At 30.7% G+C, this 20,489-nt stretch overlaps 1 protein-coding gene across 1 annotated transcript in view; it reads left to right on the forward strand.

The window, feature by feature from the left end:
- The window catches only part of LOC114334288 (dynein axonemal heavy chain 1-like), a 947,682-nt gene that overhangs the window by 213,078 nt on the left and 714,115 nt on the right, over nt 1-20,489 (forward strand). The window contains exons 8-9 of the mRNA XM_050660136.1: nt 6,757-6,984; nt 9,382-9,579. Coding sequence (XP_050516093.1) covers nt 6,757-6,984; nt 9,382-9,579 — 426 coding nt within the window. The remainder of the gene's footprint in view (nt 1-6,756; nt 6,985-9,381; nt 9,580-20,489) is intronic.

Below are 20,489 nucleotides of genomic sequence, written 5' to 3' on the forward strand. Positions count from 1 at the left end.
AAAAACATTCAGTGACATGAATGATAATTAATGTTTTAAAAATTATAAAAGTGATGACTTTTAACTGTCAAATATTTATAACAAATAAGTGTTTAATTGTACTAATTTGTACTTACATAAATAAATTACAATAAAATTTTGGTTTTGAACAGTATTCATGAAATAATCGCAACAAATTGCACTCGATCTCTAAAATTATTATCGAATTTTTGCCCTCGTGACACTTTGACATAATTTCACTCCCCTTCGGGTCGTGAAATTAAAACTGTCAAAATGTCACTCGGCAAAAATTCGATAATTTTAGAGCTCTTCTGCAATTACTACTGATAATGCCAAACATATCCTGGACACACTGTTTTCTTCATCGACAGGCTCTAAGGTAGTACTTTCTGATATAAATAACGTGCTCAAGTAGTTAATAAAAATTGTAAATTCTATCAAAGGTAAAGCTTTACAGACCCGGCTATTCAGAATCGTGTGTGAAGATATGGCCTCGCTTTATCAAAATATCCTTTATCACACAGATGTCAGTGGGCTATCCAAAAGAAAGGTATTAATAAGAGTTCTGGAACTGAGAGCTCAAATTGTTAATGTCTTTACAAGATACAAAATATAGATATGCTTACGATTTTTCTGACCCTATTGGCTGTTGAAATTATCATTTTGGCAGATCTTTTTAGTTACCTTAACAATTTGAACAAGAACCTTCAAGGAAGAGAAGAGAATATTTTAACAGCTAAAGATAAAGTAAAAGCATTTTACGCAAAACTTCGTTTGTGGTCAACCTCTCTGCAAAACAAAATGTTTGTCTTTTCCATGTGTTCAGAAGATTAATGAAGATAATACAACAGATCAAAGTTTTGCAGTATCGGCTCACATTCCTTGCATTATATAGAGCTTGTATAATTTGAAAGAGCAACTTTTGGCATACTTTCCAGAGTTGCACTCTGAAGATGACAATAGGCGTAGATGGATTCTAAACTCTTTTTTGAAAACATCAGTAGATCTGACTGATGTCAACAAAAAAATGAAAGAATGTGTTCTAGATTTAGCTGCTGATGGCACGCTTAAAATAGAATTTTATTCGCAAAGTGTCAACGTATTTCGTTTTATTCGCAACAATAATATCCAGAGCCTGACAAGGGAAGCTCTTAAATTATTAGTGCAATTCGCAACTTCATACTTGTTTGAATTGACATTTTCTTCAATGGTAGACATTAAAATTAAAAAGAGAAATAGGCTGCAATTAGAAAATGATTTGATTAGTAACCTTTCAAAAATAGCGGCACAATTTGATAAACTTTCAAAAAACAAACAAGCACATCCATCCCACTAAAATTGTGTTTTAAGAACCTCATCTCGCAGGCTTTTGATAAAGTCTGGCACACTGGCTTGCTATACAAAATAAGAAAAGTCCTTCCTCTCAACTACTTTCTAATCCTCAAGTCCTATCTCTCCGACCGCCATTTCCTTGTAAAAGTTAAAGATCAGTGCACTAACTTATATCCAATCAACGCTGGAGTACCTCAGGGTAGTGTCCTTGGACCAGTTCTCTACCTACTCTACACAGCAGATCTTCCTACAAGCCAAAACATCATCACAGCCACATATGCAGATGACACAGCAATCATTGCAGCTCACTCAAACCCGTACATCGCCTCGCAACTGCTCCAGACAAATCTCGATAGTATAAATATCTGGTTACAAACATGGCGAATTAAAGTAAACGAAAGCAAGTCAGTACATATAACGTTCACTAATCGAAAAGATACGTGCCCAACCGTCTCAATAAATAATCAAGTACTACAACAAAAGGATGACGTAAAATACCTAGGTATGCACTTGGACCGCAGATTAACGTGGAAGAAACACATATTCACGAAAAGAAAACAGTTGGGTCTGAAACTCAATAAAATGTACTGGCTGATAGGAAAAAGGTCACAACTGAGTTTGTACAATAAAATTTTAGTATACAATGCAGTGATTAAGCCAATATGGAGCTATGGTATCCAACTGTGGGGATCTGCGTCGAGATCCAATATCGACATCCTGGAGAGATTCCAATCGAAAACCTTGCGCATTATCACAAATGCACCGTGGTACATGCTCAATGAACACATCAGTCGTGATCTCCAAATGAAGACTGTCAAAGAAGAAATTGCCAGTTACGCCCAAAAATATGACATCCGACTACAAAACCACCCCAACAGGCTAGCGAAGAACCTAATGAGACCCCAGGCAAACAGAAGGCTAAAGCGCCACACTCCAAGCGATCTACGAACAAGATTTTAAATTTTAATTTTTAAATTTTCAAAAATATTTTATTTATTATAGAGTTTTATTTATAGGGTTTTATTTATTAGTCACAAATAATTTTGTTAAGTACTAAAATTATGATTTTATAGGTTATTGTCACTGGACAGTCTCCTGCAAGTCTCTTTTAATTGTTAAACAATTTACTTATTGTAATCATTATTACAGATTGTAAATAAATGGGATGTTAAAAAAAAAAAAAAAAAAAAGAACCTCAACTTTTTCTTTCAGTCGGCGACCCCCCGCGTAAGCAACGATTGAAAAACACTGTTCTAAGCAATATCATTTTCACCCAGTTTACAACATTAAAATGGGAAATCATTGAATTTATTTACAGTTGAGTCCGCGAGTCTTTACCCGTGCGTCATTAATACCTGGCGAGATAAAACACATACTTTTTATCTAGCATCATTCTCTTCCACGCATGAAATTAATGACAAACCAGCTGCCGTTTGTTATTAAGTAAAAACACATGTTATTTTTATGAACCATCTAGACTCAATGCATTGAAAAGAGATAGGTACAAAGAAAGACGATTGGGGATGTCTTCACATATTTTAAGTACAATTTCTGACGTTTTGGTTTGTTTACTTTTGTGGCTGTCAGTTTGTTGAATTTTTTGCTGTTATTCTGTCGAATTTTTGTATTTTGAAGTTTTTTATAGTATACAAACAGTTGTTTTTACAACAAATTTTATATTGGAGTTGGAAATTGTTTGATACGTTTATATTATTTTACCATAAATTTTGACAACGTACAAAGCTAACCTCATTGTTGACACAGTCGAATGCTTGTGTTCAAGGTTCCGCCAAAGTGAATAAAATAACAAAAAGAAAATATTTTATTATTGAATTTTTTTATAAATTGTTCATTTATTTATTTATTAATCAATGATAATAAAATAATTTATTAAGCTACTTCAAATGTAGCTGTAATTATGCACCAAAATTTTAAAGCACAACTTAAATTTGACATTCTATTTATTTGATAACGTCAAATTTTATACTATGACCCGTGATCGGAATAATATCCACTTGCCATTGCGTTTAGTAAATTTCCAACTTATTTCGTATGCTTTAAATGATGACACACGTGTAAAGACTCGCGGTCTCAACTGTACGTCTGTTTCTCCGTCCGTCAACACAACTCCTCCTTTATTAGAAGAGATAAAGTGACAAATAGAGTGTCGAACGAACTTTGCTAATAACGCAAAGAAGGTGGCATTACATGCAAGACGTTTCACCTCTAGTTTCCAGGGAGGCAACGAAGCACTAAACAGCACTAAACCTACCAATTTTCCGTAGAAAAATGAATTGGGAACTTGCAAAAAATTTTAAATAAAAAAAAGCTATAAATCACAACAAAACATTATTTAAAATGTAATTATGATCTTCTATTTTGCTGCTATGTGATTAAGCTGACTTTTATTAATTGCATTAATTAATTAATTACTTTAATTTTTAATTATAAAACAAATCACATTTACTAAAAACTTTCAGTAAACCAAAATTATCAGGGCTAATTAATCGTATGAATTTCCTTAATTTCGTGGCTTTTAGTATTACTCAGTTGCTTGCTTTATTCAGGATAAACAAGAAAAATACATATACTCAACACACAACCTACAAATTTTCAAATACCATTTATTTATTATACTATAAAACATAATATAGTCCAGGAACCGAAGCTTTTCACCTCGCAATTTTTACAGAATGGATCGATTTGCTTGAAAATTCCACACCTGTAATTTTGAACCAATCAAAATACGTTATTTTGACAGATCACCATGGCAACGGAGGTATTTTATCGGAAATTTTTTGCTCGTGGGGTACCCAACAGCGAATTATAGTGGAAATTTTTTGACGTTTACAATAACAGAACATTTTTGAAAGACTGGTTTTTATTTGTTTACATAATTTAAAATAAAACGCCAAAAAATAATTTTCTATCACTTGTAGTTACTCAAAACTTATGTAAAATTGAAGAATATACTATTTTCTATCTTGAAATGGTATTCCCATGCAACTACAATGAGTAGAAATTACGAATTTGAAAGCCTAAATAATTGCTGACAAAGCTATGGCGCGCTATTAATCTGTTCATGCAGCTTTGGATTTTCAAATGCAAATTTGGTGTGGAATTTTCTTACCGAATACCACGCGAAGTCAAATTAATATCCGGAAATTTTTTTTTGATCATGAATATTTTTAGAAATTTTTCAAAATATTCATGATCTCAAAAAAAATTCCGGAAATAATTTGACCTCTAGTGGTATTACTAGTGAAAATTTCAGAATAAATAGTGGTAGCCGAAGGATCAAAATCTGTATGATGCCAAAAGGCGCATTTACCATGGGGGTGGTTGCCAGCCCATCTCGGGGGTGGAAATTTTTTATTATATTTTGACCGCAAAAGTTGATAAAAACATTCATTCTAAGCAAAAAATGTTCTATACATTTTTTTTATAAAATTAATAGTTTTCGATTTATTCGCTATCGAAAGGGTTAGTTTTATATAAAAAAATCGTTTTTATTTACGATATTTTTTATCAATCATTTACGATTCACTCAATTTTTGCCGTATAAAAAATTTTTTTACAACCAAGTGCTTGGTAATTAAATAACCTATACTAAATTTACATTCAAGATGCAGTATAAATAAACAAACCAAGACATGTTAAATGCTGCTAGGAACACTTCCGAATCATTATTTACAATATATAAGGGAAATCATGATTTGGGATTTACAATGTATTGTTGTGATCTTACTTTTGAAATCTAATGATGTTCTCAGATATAATTTATCTTAATTAATTAATCAATAATTATCTCATTAATCAAACAGATCAAATACCAATATAGTGTCAATCTCAGGGCTAAATTATAATATCAATTACTTACTTTCGTGGCTTCAAAGTATTTCTCAGTGGATTCCTAATCGGGATAGATAAAAGAGAGTAAAATAATACACACCTATGGATTTCAATTGGAAATTATAAAAATCGTTTATTTTATCTAAATGGCAATAACTGCTTAATATTTCTTATATATTATCTTTCTATCTTTATTTAATACAACAGTTACAAAAAATGGGAATCTTGTTTCTTTTTGTCTCCAAATTTATTTTATTTATAATGAACTATTATGATTTATCAGTAACAAATTGATTTAGGTTTGATGAAATTTTTTTAATAGTGATTTTGAGGCTCAATTTTCAATGTGGTATTTAATACACAAACCATACATTCATGTCATAACAAAATAGACTGACCTTTACTGATGATTTGACAATGTCTTCACACAAAACACGTTTCCTATTTTCTTGGGTTGCGATCCAACGACTCGTCCCAGCCTTCCAGTAATGCCTCTGCTCCTTTGAAAACTACGCCTCGTACAGCACTCGTTCCTGCCTTCTCCTGATGCCGTGTTCCACCTTTTTTAAACACTTCAACAAACCAGGATACTCTAGACTCAAGGAGTTATATACTATCTCGACTCGGCCTATCACTCGTTCCACGATATCTTACTTTTTATTTTTCAAAAACAAAACTAACTAACCCGGCGTTTCACTTTTTTGTACACTCTTCTCGAAAACTGGACTTCGCCTCCTCGGTCGCTCAAGACCCACTGACTTTCATTTCTCATTCAATCTCCTCCTTCCAAAATACCCCTTCCAGCATTCAAAAATCAACCAATCCAAAGCAACTTTTATTTATCCGTATTTACCAACACAAACTTTCCTTTTTCTAAATATCTTAATGGATTTCAAGAAAAATAATATTCCCCATTTCAATTTTACTTTCCACATTAATCCTCTTTACAAATTTAATAACCTATTATCTTATTTACTAGAATATGAGTTATCGGTGGTTATTGACAACCTTTCCACGAACACTTTTTTTTAAACATCACTCTAATTGTTTACTTGAGTCGTATTGTTCCTGGGGTTCGTAAACACTTCTCCGAAACACTTTCTTAAAAACTACCTATACAAAATTTGTTTTTTACAGGGTGTTCCAAATTGACATGCCCGCGGTCGAGAAAAACGAAAACCTTTATTTTTATTTGAATTTTAAATATAACTATAGACTTTTATTTCTTATGTCAAATAGGAAAATAAGAGTATATACATTGTAAATTATGATTCGGGAGTGCTCCTAGTAGCATTTAACGTGTCTTGTAGAGTTGTCTTATAGAGTCCTCTTTATTTTACTATTAAGTAAATTTTTTTCATAACGTACAGGAAGGGCTACGTTTCGCAAAAACCACAAATTACCCCCTTTAAAGGGATGAAAAAGGGGTTCCGGGGCGAAATTTTTTTAAGAAAAAGTTTAAGAAAAAGTCATAAAAAGCATCCCTTGATATATCAGAAAAAAATAAAACCGGACTTGTGTCCATTTTGGGAGGTTCAACCTCTGTTTCCTACACTATTATTGATTTTGCAGATTATTGAATTCTGCGGGAACCGTGCACTACTAGAAAGTTTGAAAGATGCAAATCACGTTCTACAAATTGTTCAAAAAGGTTTGTCTGAATATCTGGAAGTCAAACGCATGATATTTCCGCGTCTCTTCTTCCTTAGCGATGACGAACTCTTGGAAATCCTGTCTCAAGCACGAAACCCATTGGCTGTTCAACCTCATCTAAAGAAATGCTTCGAAAACATCGCCATGGTAAATTTTTTACTGTTATTTTTTTATTAATTTAGTTATTTTCTTACACTTCTACTTTTTGTGCTTCTGTTCTTTCTTCTTCTTCTTTTTCCATCTTAAGACTGGTTTGGGGCTCTTGGGGCTCTTGGGACTCAAAAGACTTAGGACTTAAAAGACTGGTTTTGGTGTCCACACTTCCAAGCCATAAAGAAGAACACGTAACACTGAAGCATCCTTAGGCATAGTTCTGACCTGATATCTCGACAACAAAGGAACTTTTTAAGTTTAATGAATGATGCACGTGCTATTTCAATATGTGTCTTAATTTCTTTGGTTTGGTCTACATTTGATGTTATCCATGTTCCTAAGGATTCGTGGTTGTCCACACTAGCAATTACATTATCTTCAACAGTCATTTGGGTTTTATAGTGAAAATATTATGATCCTGCTTAGTGTTCAGAATAATTTTACAATAATTCTCATTATTTTTTTGTTATTTTCAGTCCTAGTTTTTTACTTATTCAATTTATTGAGATATATTAGGCTTCCTCTAAGTCTTTGGGTACATCTTATGCCCTTAATATGACTTTTTATTCTGGATGTTCCAGTTAATTTATGTCTTCCAATTCTTTTATTTCTTTGGTTTCTTCTGATTTTTCTGATTCTTTAATTCTTCTAATAATTATTATGATTTTTCCGATTCCTCTGATTATTCTGATTTTTTTTATTCTTCTTAATCTTTCGATCCATCTGTTTCGTCCGATTCTTCTAATCTTTCGGATTCCTCACATTATTTTTATTCTTCTAATTATTCTTATTCTTCTGGTTCTTCTGATTCCTCTCATTCTTCTAACTCTTCTTATTCTTTTGCTTGTTTTGATTCTTCTGATTCTTCTGATTCTTCTGATTCTTCTGATTTTTTGATTCTTCTGATTCTTCTGATTCTTCTGATTCTTCTGATTCTTCTGATTCTGCTAATTCTTCTGATCCTTCTGATCCTTCTGATTCTTCTAATTCTTCTGATTTTTCTGATTCATCTGATTCTTCCAATTTTTCTAATCGGTTTTATTCTTCTGATTCTTCTCATTTTTCTGATTTTTCTGATTTTTCCGATTTTTCTCATTCTTGTGATTCTTCTAATTACTGTCATTTTTCCGATTCCTCTGATTATTCTGATTTTTTATTCTTCTTATTCTTTCGATCCATCTGGTTCGTCCGATTCTTCTAAGCTTTCGGATTCCTCACATTATTTTTATTCTTATAATTATTCTTATTCTTCTGGTTCTTCTGATTCCTCTGATTCTTCTACCTCTTCTTATTATTTTAATTTTGTTGATTCTTCTGACCCTTCTGATCCTTCTTATTTTTCTAATTCTTTTTTCTTTTGATTCTTCCAATTTTTCTAATCGTTCCGATTTTTCTGATTTTTCTGATTCTTCTAATTCTTCTGATTTTTACGATTTTTCTGATTCTTGTAATTCTTCCGATTTTTATAATGCTTCTAATTCTTCTGATCCTTCTGATTTTTCTTATTCTTTAGATTATTCCGGTTTTTTTATTCTTCTGATTATTCCCATTTTATGATCCTTCTTATGCTTCTGGTGCTTCTGATTCTTCTTATTTTTTTGATTTCTCTCATTATTCTAAATCCTGTGATTCTTCTGATTCTTCTAATTCTTCTGATTCTTCTGATTTTTCCGATTATACAAATTTTTCTGAATCTTCTGATTTTTCTGATTTTTCTGATTCTTCTGATTCTTATGATTCTTCTGAACCTTATAATTTTTCTGATTCTTCTAATTCTTATGATTCTTCGGATTCTCCTGATTTTTCAAATTCTTCTGAGACTTTTGATTTTTCTGATTTTTCCCATTCTTCTGATTCTTGCGATTCTCATGAGCCTTCTGATTCTTCTGATTCTTCTAATTCTTCTGATTCTTCTGATTCTTCTGATTCTTCTGATTCTTCTGATTTTTCTGATTTTTCTGATTTTTCTGATTCTTTTGATTCCTCTAATTTTTCCGATTCTTCTGATTCTTCTGATTCTTCTGATTCTTCTGATTTTTCTGATTGTTCTGATTTTTCTGATTCTTCTGATTCTTCTGATACTTCTGTTTTCTCTGATTCTTCTTGTTCTTCTGATTCTTCCGATTCTTCTGATTTTTCTGATTCCTCTGTTTCTTCTTATTCGTCCGATTCTTATTTTCTCATTTTTTCCATTGTTCCCATTCTTCTCATGCTTTCCATTACTGATTACTCTTTAGATTCGTCTAATTATTTTATCTCTTTTATTTATTCCGCTTCTCTCATGTAGCCATTTTAAGCAACTCTTTCTATTTGTAATTTTATCAGTCATACTGATTTATTATTTATACATATTGGACATCCAAAGACCTATTGTCAAAATTTTATTTTTAGCTTACATTTGAGGAAGATCTGAAGATAACTCAGATGTTTTCAGCCGAAGAAGAATGTGTGGATCTGGATCCACCGCTTTACCCAACCGCAAACGTAGAAAACTGGTTGGTACTTGTTGAAAACTCGATGAAAAATACCGTTAGAACACAACTTGGGAAATCTCTTTTAGATCTACCACTAAAGGAAAGAAAGGTTTGGGTAAGTATGTGGTTTTAGAATGTTAAAATAAATGTAAATACGCTTCGCCGATAGTTGTCTTAAAATTTTGCATAAGAATGACTAATCGGGTATAAAAAGGGCATTTTTGTTTTTCAACAAACGTGAGTTTTTCAGATTAACTTAAGTTAAAAACCTTAAGTTATGTTTTACAAAAATATGTACAGCGATGATCTCTAAAATATCTATATCTATGAAATCTTGTGTGTTGTTGGGTTTGGTTTTGGACAGGATAGATATCAGAGTGTTAGTTATTTTGAATAATGATGTGATATTTTACTTGTTTCTTATGCTTATCAATTTCTCTGATAAGTCCTTTACATATGGTATGGTATTGTTGTCATTTTTAAATCCTTTCTTATGTTTATATCTGGAATGCTTTTGGTGTTTTGTTGTTTCTTTTCTTTAATCTTGTGATTTCTTCATAATCTGAGATTTTCCTCAATCTTCAATTCCTTTTTTATAAAGAAAATTAAGTAGTCATTTTTTCTCAATACCTTTGTTGGTAGGTTTTTTCCTGAAATGCATTTTCATTGGGGCAGGTGCTTCAGGTTCTATCATAAAAATTATTCCTTTCTTGATATTTACGTTTTGGTTCGAGTGGTAGTTTACATATCTGTTGGTGTGGGTTGGTTTTCTGTAGATTTTGGTTGCATTTCCCGTGTCTTATTTAGTGATTTAGTGATTGGCACATACAGAAAAAGATGTGTGTTGTTGTTTTCCTGTTTAAGTTTTTCTTGTCCTGGTGGCAGCAACATCATTTCAAACAATGTTTTTTCAACTACAGATAGCTAGGTTCCTTAGAGATTAAGACCAAAATTTCAATTGAAATTTGAAATAAAGTATACATAACCTAAAAACATCAGGCTATGAGAATTTTTCCAGAATTTTTAAACGTCTGAGGACAATTTCCGAAGTAAAAATCGAAACGTCAAACAATAGTTCATTTAATTTAATTTTCATTACACCAACAATAATTGTGGCTCAATCCCATTTAAACATAGATAACACCCCTAACAACACAAAACATTCCAGGAATGTACTATCAAAGTTCTATTAATGTTTGAATGTCCTGGACATTCAAGGGACATTCGGTGAATATCTGATTAAATTATTGGTGGAATGTTAGCACAAGACATTCTATGAAGATACTGCCAATGTCCATTGAGGCCATTTACTATTCAATTTGCGTTCATTTTTAAATTTACCGTGCGTGTTCTATATAAGTAGGGTCGCGTGCAGCGTGGACATCACATCTTCACATTTCATGATAACCTAAAAATTTATGATTGGATGGAAAATAGAAATTAGAATTAGTGGCTTTTTTTGCTGTTCTGTATGTTAGTTTTGCTCTGGCTGGATCTCCTTTGTTTAAACAATTATGTAAGTATTATAAAATCCGTTTTCAATTTTCTTTATTCTTTATGATAAGAATTATTTATGCATATTATTACCTGTAAATAGTACCTATCTCTTTTGATTTTTAATTGTAAAGAATAGAAAAATTATCATTCATTTTAATTCTTCTTAAAATTAACTGGAAGTGGTCAACAAAAAAACCAGGAAGGAAACGTATAGCTTTGTGGCTATGAAAGACAAAAGAAAGATATATGTAAAAAGTGTATTGGCTAGTTGGAAGAAACTCCACATTGTCGATGAATAAGTTATTACTTTATAAACAAATATTAAGACCTGTATGGACTTATGAATGCCCACTATGTGGGTGTACTTACTAGACCAAGTAATATAAAAATTATACAAAGATTCCAGAACAAAATACTGAGAAATATTGTAAATGCTTCTTGGTATGTGACAAACAGTGATCTCCATAAGGACCTAGAAATGGAACCTGGATATAATCATCAAGAAGATGCAGGAAGTCACGAGCAACAACTTCATAAGTACGAAAATATTGAGGAACTCCAGCTCCTCGATACTAATGGGCAAACTAGAAGATTGAAGAGGACAAAGCCTTTTAAACTAGTTTAAGTGATAGGTGATAGTGAAATGCAGAGCATAGTGCTTGTGTGCCGGTGTATGTTAAAATAGTGCACGATCTTGTTAGATTAGATAATAGACGCTATGGCGTAAGCTCTTCATTTTAAGGAACAGTAGTAATTTAGGTTAAATTAAAATTGCTCATTATTTGTCAGTTATGACCAGATTGTAATTGTAATGTACAATTCAATACAATAAGTCATCATCGTAGTGATGATTATAGAAAAAAATATATGACAAGATTTTGTACAATAAACATGTTTATCAACGATGCATTATTTGGTATGGCCACATATACTTCTGGTATATCGTCGGTGATGTGACAATACCTCCTATCTGCTTTTTCATGAATTTTGTAGGAGACGAAAAACCATTTTTAGGGTCATCTCCTGTTTTCACATGTAAATTTTGACATGTTTTTTAGTAAATAGATAGTTGAATTTACTACAAAGCAGTAAAAAGTTAGTAAATATCATATGAAAGCAGGAGGTGACTGTAAAAAAAGTGTTTAGACTCTCTTACAAAACTCATGAAAAAACAAATCGAAGGTATTATGTCACATCAGCGACTATATCCAGGGAATGTCTAAAAAATATACTGTGAACGTCCAAAGAACATTCGTAGACATTCAGGCAATGTTCCAAAAACACATTCAAGGAATGTTTAAAATGCTGGCACAGGACTTTCCTCGGACATTTAGGGGACGTTCTTGTGCTTTTGAGGATATTACAGGAATGTTTTCAATGTCCTGTGTGTACATTCTAGGAACATACATGGAATGTTTGGTGTTATTAGGGACTAAATCAGTGAAAATTTTCCACTATTTTTCGGATTTCAGGATTTATACTTTTGCTGCTCTTCGCTTCTAAGTGAGACGAAGACACTTTAACCTATCTTTCTTTAAAAGAAATTTAATGACATTTAACGACTTTAATGCGTCTACAAGGCGATTCTTAGAAAAATTCAAAACAATATAAAATATTATTAAATTAATTTTCTCCTGAGTGATATCCTCATATTATAATTTTACTATTTTAGTTTTTAAGCGAAACAATAATTGTTCTAGTAATTGATATTTTTAAAGTTTGGTAAACGTAGTATGACTTACAATTTTTAATATTCAAATATCCATAATAAAATTTTCATTGTTCTTTTTCTCATCCCCCTACACAACGCTTTAGCGCTACTAGAATGCGTTCCTTTTTAAAATTATAACCAATTGAAATCGAATGTAAAAAATCCATTATACCGGGTGGTGAATTGGAAAACGAGCCATAGGAAACTCAATGTAAAATTCTAAACTGTTGAATTCCTGATTCCCTAAATATTTTATATCAAAAGACATGAGAAACTATTTGTAGAGGATTGAAATCTGTATTGAAACCAACAACTGTTAAAATTTTTTTACGAATTAAACATACTCCAAAATTTTGTAAAAATGTAATTCATTTTTCAAAATAGTGCGCCAAAGTTAGGCCACACACAGTGCAATAATGTGTGACTGTTGCTTTCGGTCAGAGTGAAGTTATTATACCGGGTGTCCATTTATATTTTCCCCCAATTTAACTACCTAAAACTTCTAAACAGCTCAAGATAGAAACATGCGGTTTTCGCTGAAATGTTTTATTTTACTCAAAGTTTTGTATGAATTGATTGAGTTTTTTATATCGCTTTCAATTACGAAAATAAAAATGGCGGATTTTTGAAAAAAACTTTGTTGACTTTTTTTTAATGGAACACCCAGTATATTTTTTGTAAATTGAAAGAACAATCATTCACCTATCCAGCGATATAAAGTTTTTTAAAATCGGTTGTCAAATCACTGAGTAATTACTTTTTAAAATGAGAGGTGCAGCGTGGATATCACATACCTAAATAACATGTAACTAAGCAAAATGATATTATGTTGTGATTTTCACATTGCATCTCTCATTTTAAAAATTAATTTCTCAGTCATTTGAGAACCCATTTTAAAAAAAATTATATCGCTGGATAGGTAAATGACCATTTTTTCAAGTTACAAAAAAGGATACTGGGTGTTTTAATAAAAAAAGTCAACAACGTTTTTTTTTCAAAAATCCGCCATTTTTTATTTAAAAGTGATATGAAAAATGTCCATTTACCTAAAAAATTGAAAAAACAATCATTTACCTATCTAGCGATATAAAAATTTTTAAAATCGGTTGTCAAATGACTGAGCAATTAATTTTTAAAATGAGAGATGCAATGTCGAAATCACATAACATAATATCAATTTGCTTAGTTAGAGAGTTGCACCTCTCATTTTAAAAATTAATTACTCAGTCATTTGACAACCGATTTTGAAAAACTTTATATCGCTGGATAGGTGAATGACCTTTCTTTCAATTTTCAAAAAAATATACTGGGTATTCCATTAAAAAAAGTCAACAAAGTTTTTTTCAAAAATTCGCCATTTTTTTTTCGTATTTGAAAGCGATATAAAAAATTTAATCCGTTCAGACAAAACTTTTACTAAAATAAAACATTTCAGCGAAAACCGCATATTTCTATCTTGAGCCGTTTAGAAGTTATAGGCAGTTAAAATGGGGGAAAATATAAATGGACACCCGGAATTAACCATATTTAAACTGTCATTATATTTATTTTCATTTATCATTCATTGTTTAAAAACAACAAAGTTAATAAGATTCTCTCAATTGAGGAGAAAGTATTAATAATAAAAATGTTTTATTCAGTCAATAGTGTACGCACTGTCATGTCGGTAAAATTTAATATTAACGTGTGGCCTAACTTTTACACACATACCTACTGAGGCAAATGTATTTAGTCCAGAGAAATAAGGATTTTCTCGAAACATTCAAAGAATTAGGTAGCTGACTACTTTTTTAGTTATTTTAGAGCTATAGAAAGAAAACCTAGCTGTTTCCTGCCTAGAGTTCGCGTCCGTTTTTTAATTGTTAACAGTTTAGTTCAAAATTTGCGATTTTTTTTATTTTTTACACCCCATTCAAAAGCCGAATAGTTGAAATAAAAATACGAAATTTAATTTTTTAGAACATTGAGAAACCTTAAAAATGCCGATATTTCAAAGTTAAAAAATTAATTTGTTGCTACGCAAACTCCAAAATAAGAGAAAATGGTTATTTGTTAATAATTTTTACTAATACTACCTTAGAACTTTAGTGTTTCACACAAAGTTGAGTATTTGGGTACCCTCAAAAATTGAGACCGATCCATTGATTAGTTTAAGAGTCATTCTATTTGTCTATCGCAGAGATCTTAGAACATAAGACAGAAAATAATGAAGATATGGCAATTCTGAGTATGCCGAATGAAAATAGAAGATTGATAGTATCAAAATGTATTAGAAAAAGATAAAAAATAATTAATATAATCAAAGATTGTAATGCCAAATTTTTGAAATTTTGTAGTTTAAAAACGTTTAGAATAACTTTAAAAATGTTGTCTGTAGAAACAATCTTCTTATATAGGTATTCGAAATACTAGTATTTCAAAACGAATTCATTTGGGACAAAGTAAGCCATGTGTTTTTTTTTTAATTCACAGCTAATTTGTTTATGATAATTAAGGAATCTCCTTAATGCCATTTTAAAGAATGGAATTTGTATTTTTTCTTAAAAAATTTGCACAAATATTGTACCTTCACAGCACCCTCTACGATTTTTCAAAAATGTAGTTCAAACGATTACTAGGGGGAAGCTACAAATCCACCGAGTTAAAATACCGAAAAAGCAATTTCAAACTAATACAATTTTGTGTATCTCCAGATCAACTCCATGGATTTTGATCTTTCTTTTTTTAATTTGTATGTAATTTCTACGTACATTACAAATATGGAATTTGTTTATAAATTTATTAATTAATAAACAGTCTAATTTGTTTAAACAAATCTTGAAAACATATTTTTTTTTACAAAAATCTATTTTTTTAATCATACTGTCAATAATGATCATATAAAAAGTTAACGTACACTTTAAAAAACAAATTATTTTTATTAGATAATTATTTATTGAAGATGATTTATTTATTAAAGTGTACCTTAATTTCTCTATGATTAATAATGATAATATAATTAAAATCATGGATTTTTGGGAAAAAATTATTTTTTCAAAAATTGTTTAAACAATTTAGACTGTTTATTAATTAATAAATGTCAAGACAAATTTCATTTGTAATGTACAGAAAAATTACATACAAATTAAAAAAGAACGATCAAAATATATTCAGTAGATCCCGAGATATAGAAAATGATAGTAGTTTTAAGTTGCCTTTTATAGTTTTTGAACTCGTGTTTTTGTCGGCTCCCAGCCTTCCCCCCTTCACTTACCACGACTAGTAACCAATTGAACTACATTTCTAAAAATTCGTATAAAATACCAGCTTTTCTAATATGTGAAATGTTTTTTTACGGACAACATTTTTAAAGTTATTCTAAATGTTTACAAACTACAAAATTTCAAAAATTTGGCATTAGGATTTTTGACTATGTTAGATAATTTTTTATCTTTTTTTACTACGTTTTGATAGCATCAGTTTTCTACTTTCATTTGGTATGCGCAGAATTGCCCTATCTTCATTATTTTCTGTCTTATGTTATTGCAAAATAAAAGTCTCTGGGATAACCTAATAGAATAACTCTTAAACTAATCAATGGATCGGTCTCAAATTTTGAGAGTTTTTTAAGTACCCCAATACCCAATTTTGGGTGAAACACTAAAGTTATAAGGTAGTTTTAGTAAAAGTTATTAACAAATAACGATTTTCACTTATTTTGCAGTTTGCGTAGCAACAAATTAACTTTTTAACTTCCAAACATTGGCATTTAGAAGGTTTTTCAATGTTCTAAAACATTAAATATTTTAATTTTATATCAATGATGCTTTTGAATAGGGTGCAAAAAATTGAAAGAATCGCGATTTTTGCAATAAATTGTTAATAATTAAAAAACGGACGCGAACTCTAGGCAGGAAACAGGTAGGTTTTTTTTCTGTGGGTCTACAATAACTAAAAACGTAGTCAGCTACCTGAATCTTGGAGTGTCCCGAACATGGTCTATTTGTAGCTTATTTTCCTGGAGTAATTATATTTTACAAAATTTTGCAATGTGTTTGAAGCGTAAAACAATTTTAACTTTTGTTTTTAATACAGATTTAATTGCTCTACAAATATTTTCCCATGACTTGATGTAAAATAATTAGGGAAGAAGGATTTCAACAATTAATATAATTCCCATTGAGTTTCCCATAGGGGAGATAGAACAAGACAACATCGTGATGTTATTTTATTTAAACTAATCTATAGCTTCTGAGAAGAATTAGAATATTTAAACTAATCTACAGAATTTCACATTGAGTTTCCTTAGGCCCGCTTTACGATTCACTTCCCGGTGGTGGTATAGTATTTGGTGGTATAGTATTTGGTGACTGTTGAAAGCAAAACAAATCAGAATGAGATTGGGACCAGCTCTATTTACTCCTATAGTTTGTTTTTAAACCAGGAGGAGTAAACTAAAAAGACAGATTCACACCCAAGAAAGTCACTAGAAAAATAACTAAATACATCTTCTTTTTTGGTTGAACATATCGGCCTTCGACGGTAATCATATCGGACATATTATATTATACTAATATTTCGCTAAAAAATTATAAAAACAAATGTTGTTTATATAGAAGTAGACTAAACATCTAAAAATTAAAGGAATAACACAGAAAACAAAATAAATCGACGATATAACTTAATTAACCTATAATATGCCAGAACTGTCAAAATTTCATTAATGTCATTAATGTCAAAATTTTATAACAGTGGAGTAAACTTGCCTGCGGTAGGACAAATTACAAACAAGAATTACGGCGCGGTTAATTTGAATTACTCCTCTTGGTATTAAAACAGACCATAATGACTTAACGCTCGGCCGTGAATAAAACTACACGGCAGACCTCAACCTGGCTGATGTTATGTCGTGAGATTCGTTTACCCTAGGACCTAAAATTTTGCCGGTAATTTTTAGAAAAGTGCTTCTTTTTCGAGTTATTTGCAATTTTTTGTTGAAAAAATGTTGAAATGTGGTGTTACTGAAGAATGGCTAGAATAGAATGGACGTAGAAGAGAACGAACACGGAAGTATTGAGAGAATATGCAAATAATTCGAAATATTCAACACAATAAAAATAAGAGAGTTACAATATCTGGGGCAAGTAATGAGGGAACAGTGACGTGAAATGCTGAGACTGCTAATACAGGGAAAAATAAGAGGAGGAAGGAGTATAGGAAGAAGAAGTAGAGTGCCATGGTTACAAAATTTAAGGAACTGATTTAAAGATAGTTCAATACAACTCTTCGGAATTGCAGTAGATATGGTGAAACGAAAAAAAAAAAGGCAAAGAACTACCCCAGCTAATTGAAATTAGTCTGGGCTGATTATCGGAGAATAGGCCATTTTTGGGAAAAGTTATTTACCAGCAATTTTTTTGCTGGAATCGAATGTTATGATTGTATATATTAATAATATAGGTACGCAAAGTCCGCAGATAGTGTGCTACTTTTTTTATAAACAAAATGGCGAACGAAAATCGTGTTTTTTTCAATTTTTGCTCTATAACTCCAAATATTTTAACTTTACACCAAAAATACTTAAATAAAAATTCATCGCAATTAAATTCTGCACAGAGATTTCCAATTTACTTCGACGAAAACTTTCCCCGGAAAAAGCGGGTTTTTCCAACAAAATCTTTAATTTTCAACTAAACTTTTAGGTAATTGTTAATCAATAATTAAATAATTCGGTAGTGTAAAAGCCCGTTTTGCATAGATTATAATTCGACAAGCCGATTAAAATTGAATGAACAATTTGGCAACAATTGAATTGTTAATTAAAAATTTATGTTCGCAATAATAACGACAATAATTACGATGCATAAGAGTAATTATGATTTTTTCATAAAAAGGTACTACACCCATCTAATGTATTTTACAGAATTGAAATTGGACTATTTAAGCGGCCTCAGGAATATTTTAAAATTATAAAGAATTTGTTGACTTATAAACAAATAGAATATCTCGGGAAATATTAAACTAAATTAAATTATAAAAACGGTATTCGAAAAACAGCGGCAGGACACTTCTTTTAAAAGAAAAAACGTTTAATTATGATGAGTAGTTCCTGAGATACAACTGGTCAAAGTTGACCGGAATTTGCGGCAAAGATATAAACAATAGGATCAAAATTTTCAAACCATCACCTTTTTATTTTTGTTTTCTTTCTCCATACCAATTTTCATATCCTTCAAATACTCATAACATATATTATTATAATAAAAACTATCGATAATACGTGTGAAAATTGCCAAAAATAGCAAAATTCCAATCAAAAATTAGGTTGGAGAAAATGTAACCCTCAAAGTTCAAAATCGGTATACGTTAAAAAAATGCATTTCTGGGCTTCCCATGGAGCAATTTCCTTCATTCTTTTTTTGTTCCTAAGTAACTCGAGTAGATCCTTCGAACTAACGCATTATTAAATGTCAGACTTGCTTTTGTTTTGTATTATAAATTAATTAATTTATTATAACACAAAATTTTAATTTGTTTAAATAAAAATTGTTTAAATAATTATACAGCTTTCAAATGAAAATATTTATGTTTTTAACTTTAGAAGGTACACTTGTAGTAAGTTTATCTAAAAAAAGCCTACAACTGGAAAAAATATGTAGTTTTCTGTTCTTATAAATAAACTAATATATTATAACAAAACAAAAGCAAGTTTGACATTTAATAATGAGTTAGTTTGATGGCTCTACTCAAGTTATTAGAGAACAAAAAAAGAAAGAAGGAAATTGCTCCATGGAAAGCCGAGAAAATGCATTTTTTTAACGTATACCGGTTTTGAACTTTGAGGGTTACATTTTCTCCAACCTAATTTTTGATCATAGTTTTGCTATTTTTGGCAATTTTCACACGTATTATCGATAGTTTTTATTATAATAATATATGTTATGAGAATTTTAAAGATATGAAAATTGGTGTGGAGAAAGAGGACAAAAATAAAAAGGTGATGGTTTGAAAATTATGATACTATTTTTTATATCTTTGCCGTAAATTCCGGTCAAATTTCACAGATTGTATCTCAGGAACCACTCATCGTAATTAAACGTTTTTTCTTTTAAAAGAAGCGTCCTGCCGCTGTTTTTCGAATACCGTTTCACAATTTAATTTAGTTTAATATTTCCCGAGATATTCCATTTGTTTTTAAGCCAAAAAATTGTTTATAATTTTAAAATATTCCTGAAGCCGCTTAAATACTCCAATTTCAAATCTGTAAAGTACATTAGACCGTAAATTTTTAATTAACATTTCAATTGTTGCTAAACTGTTCATTCAATTTCCACCTCCTTCTGAAATTATAATCTATACGAAAAAGGATTTTACATTACCAAGTTACTTAATTATTGATTAACAATTGCTTATCTAAAATTTTAGTTGAAAATTAAAGATTTTGTTGGAAAAACCCGCTTTTTCCGGGGAAAGTTTTCGTCAAAGTGAATCGGGAAAAACACGTCTCTATGCAGAATTTAATTGCGGTGAATTTTTATTTGAGTGTTTTTGGTTTAAAGTTAAAATCTTTGGAGTTATAGAGCAAAAATTGAAAAAAAAACACGATTTTCGGGCGCCATTTTGTTTATAAAAAAAGTAGCACACTATCTGCGGACTTTGCATACCTATATTATTAATACATACAATAATAAGATTCGATTCCAGCAATAAAATTGCTGGTAAATAACTTTTCCTTGTATTTTGCTAATTAGCCCAGAGTAAATAATATTCGAAAATATTACCTCAATCATCCAAGATAGCCATGGCTACACCCTCAGCTTAGCTCAGTCACTCAGGTG

The sequence above is a fragment of the Diabrotica virgifera genome, chromosome 9 (assembly GCF_917563875.1).
Source record: "Diabrotica virgifera virgifera chromosome 9, PGI_DIABVI_V3a".
In the NCBI taxonomy this organism is placed as follows: domain Eukaryota; kingdom Metazoa; phylum Arthropoda; class Insecta; order Coleoptera; family Chrysomelidae; genus Diabrotica; species Diabrotica virgifera.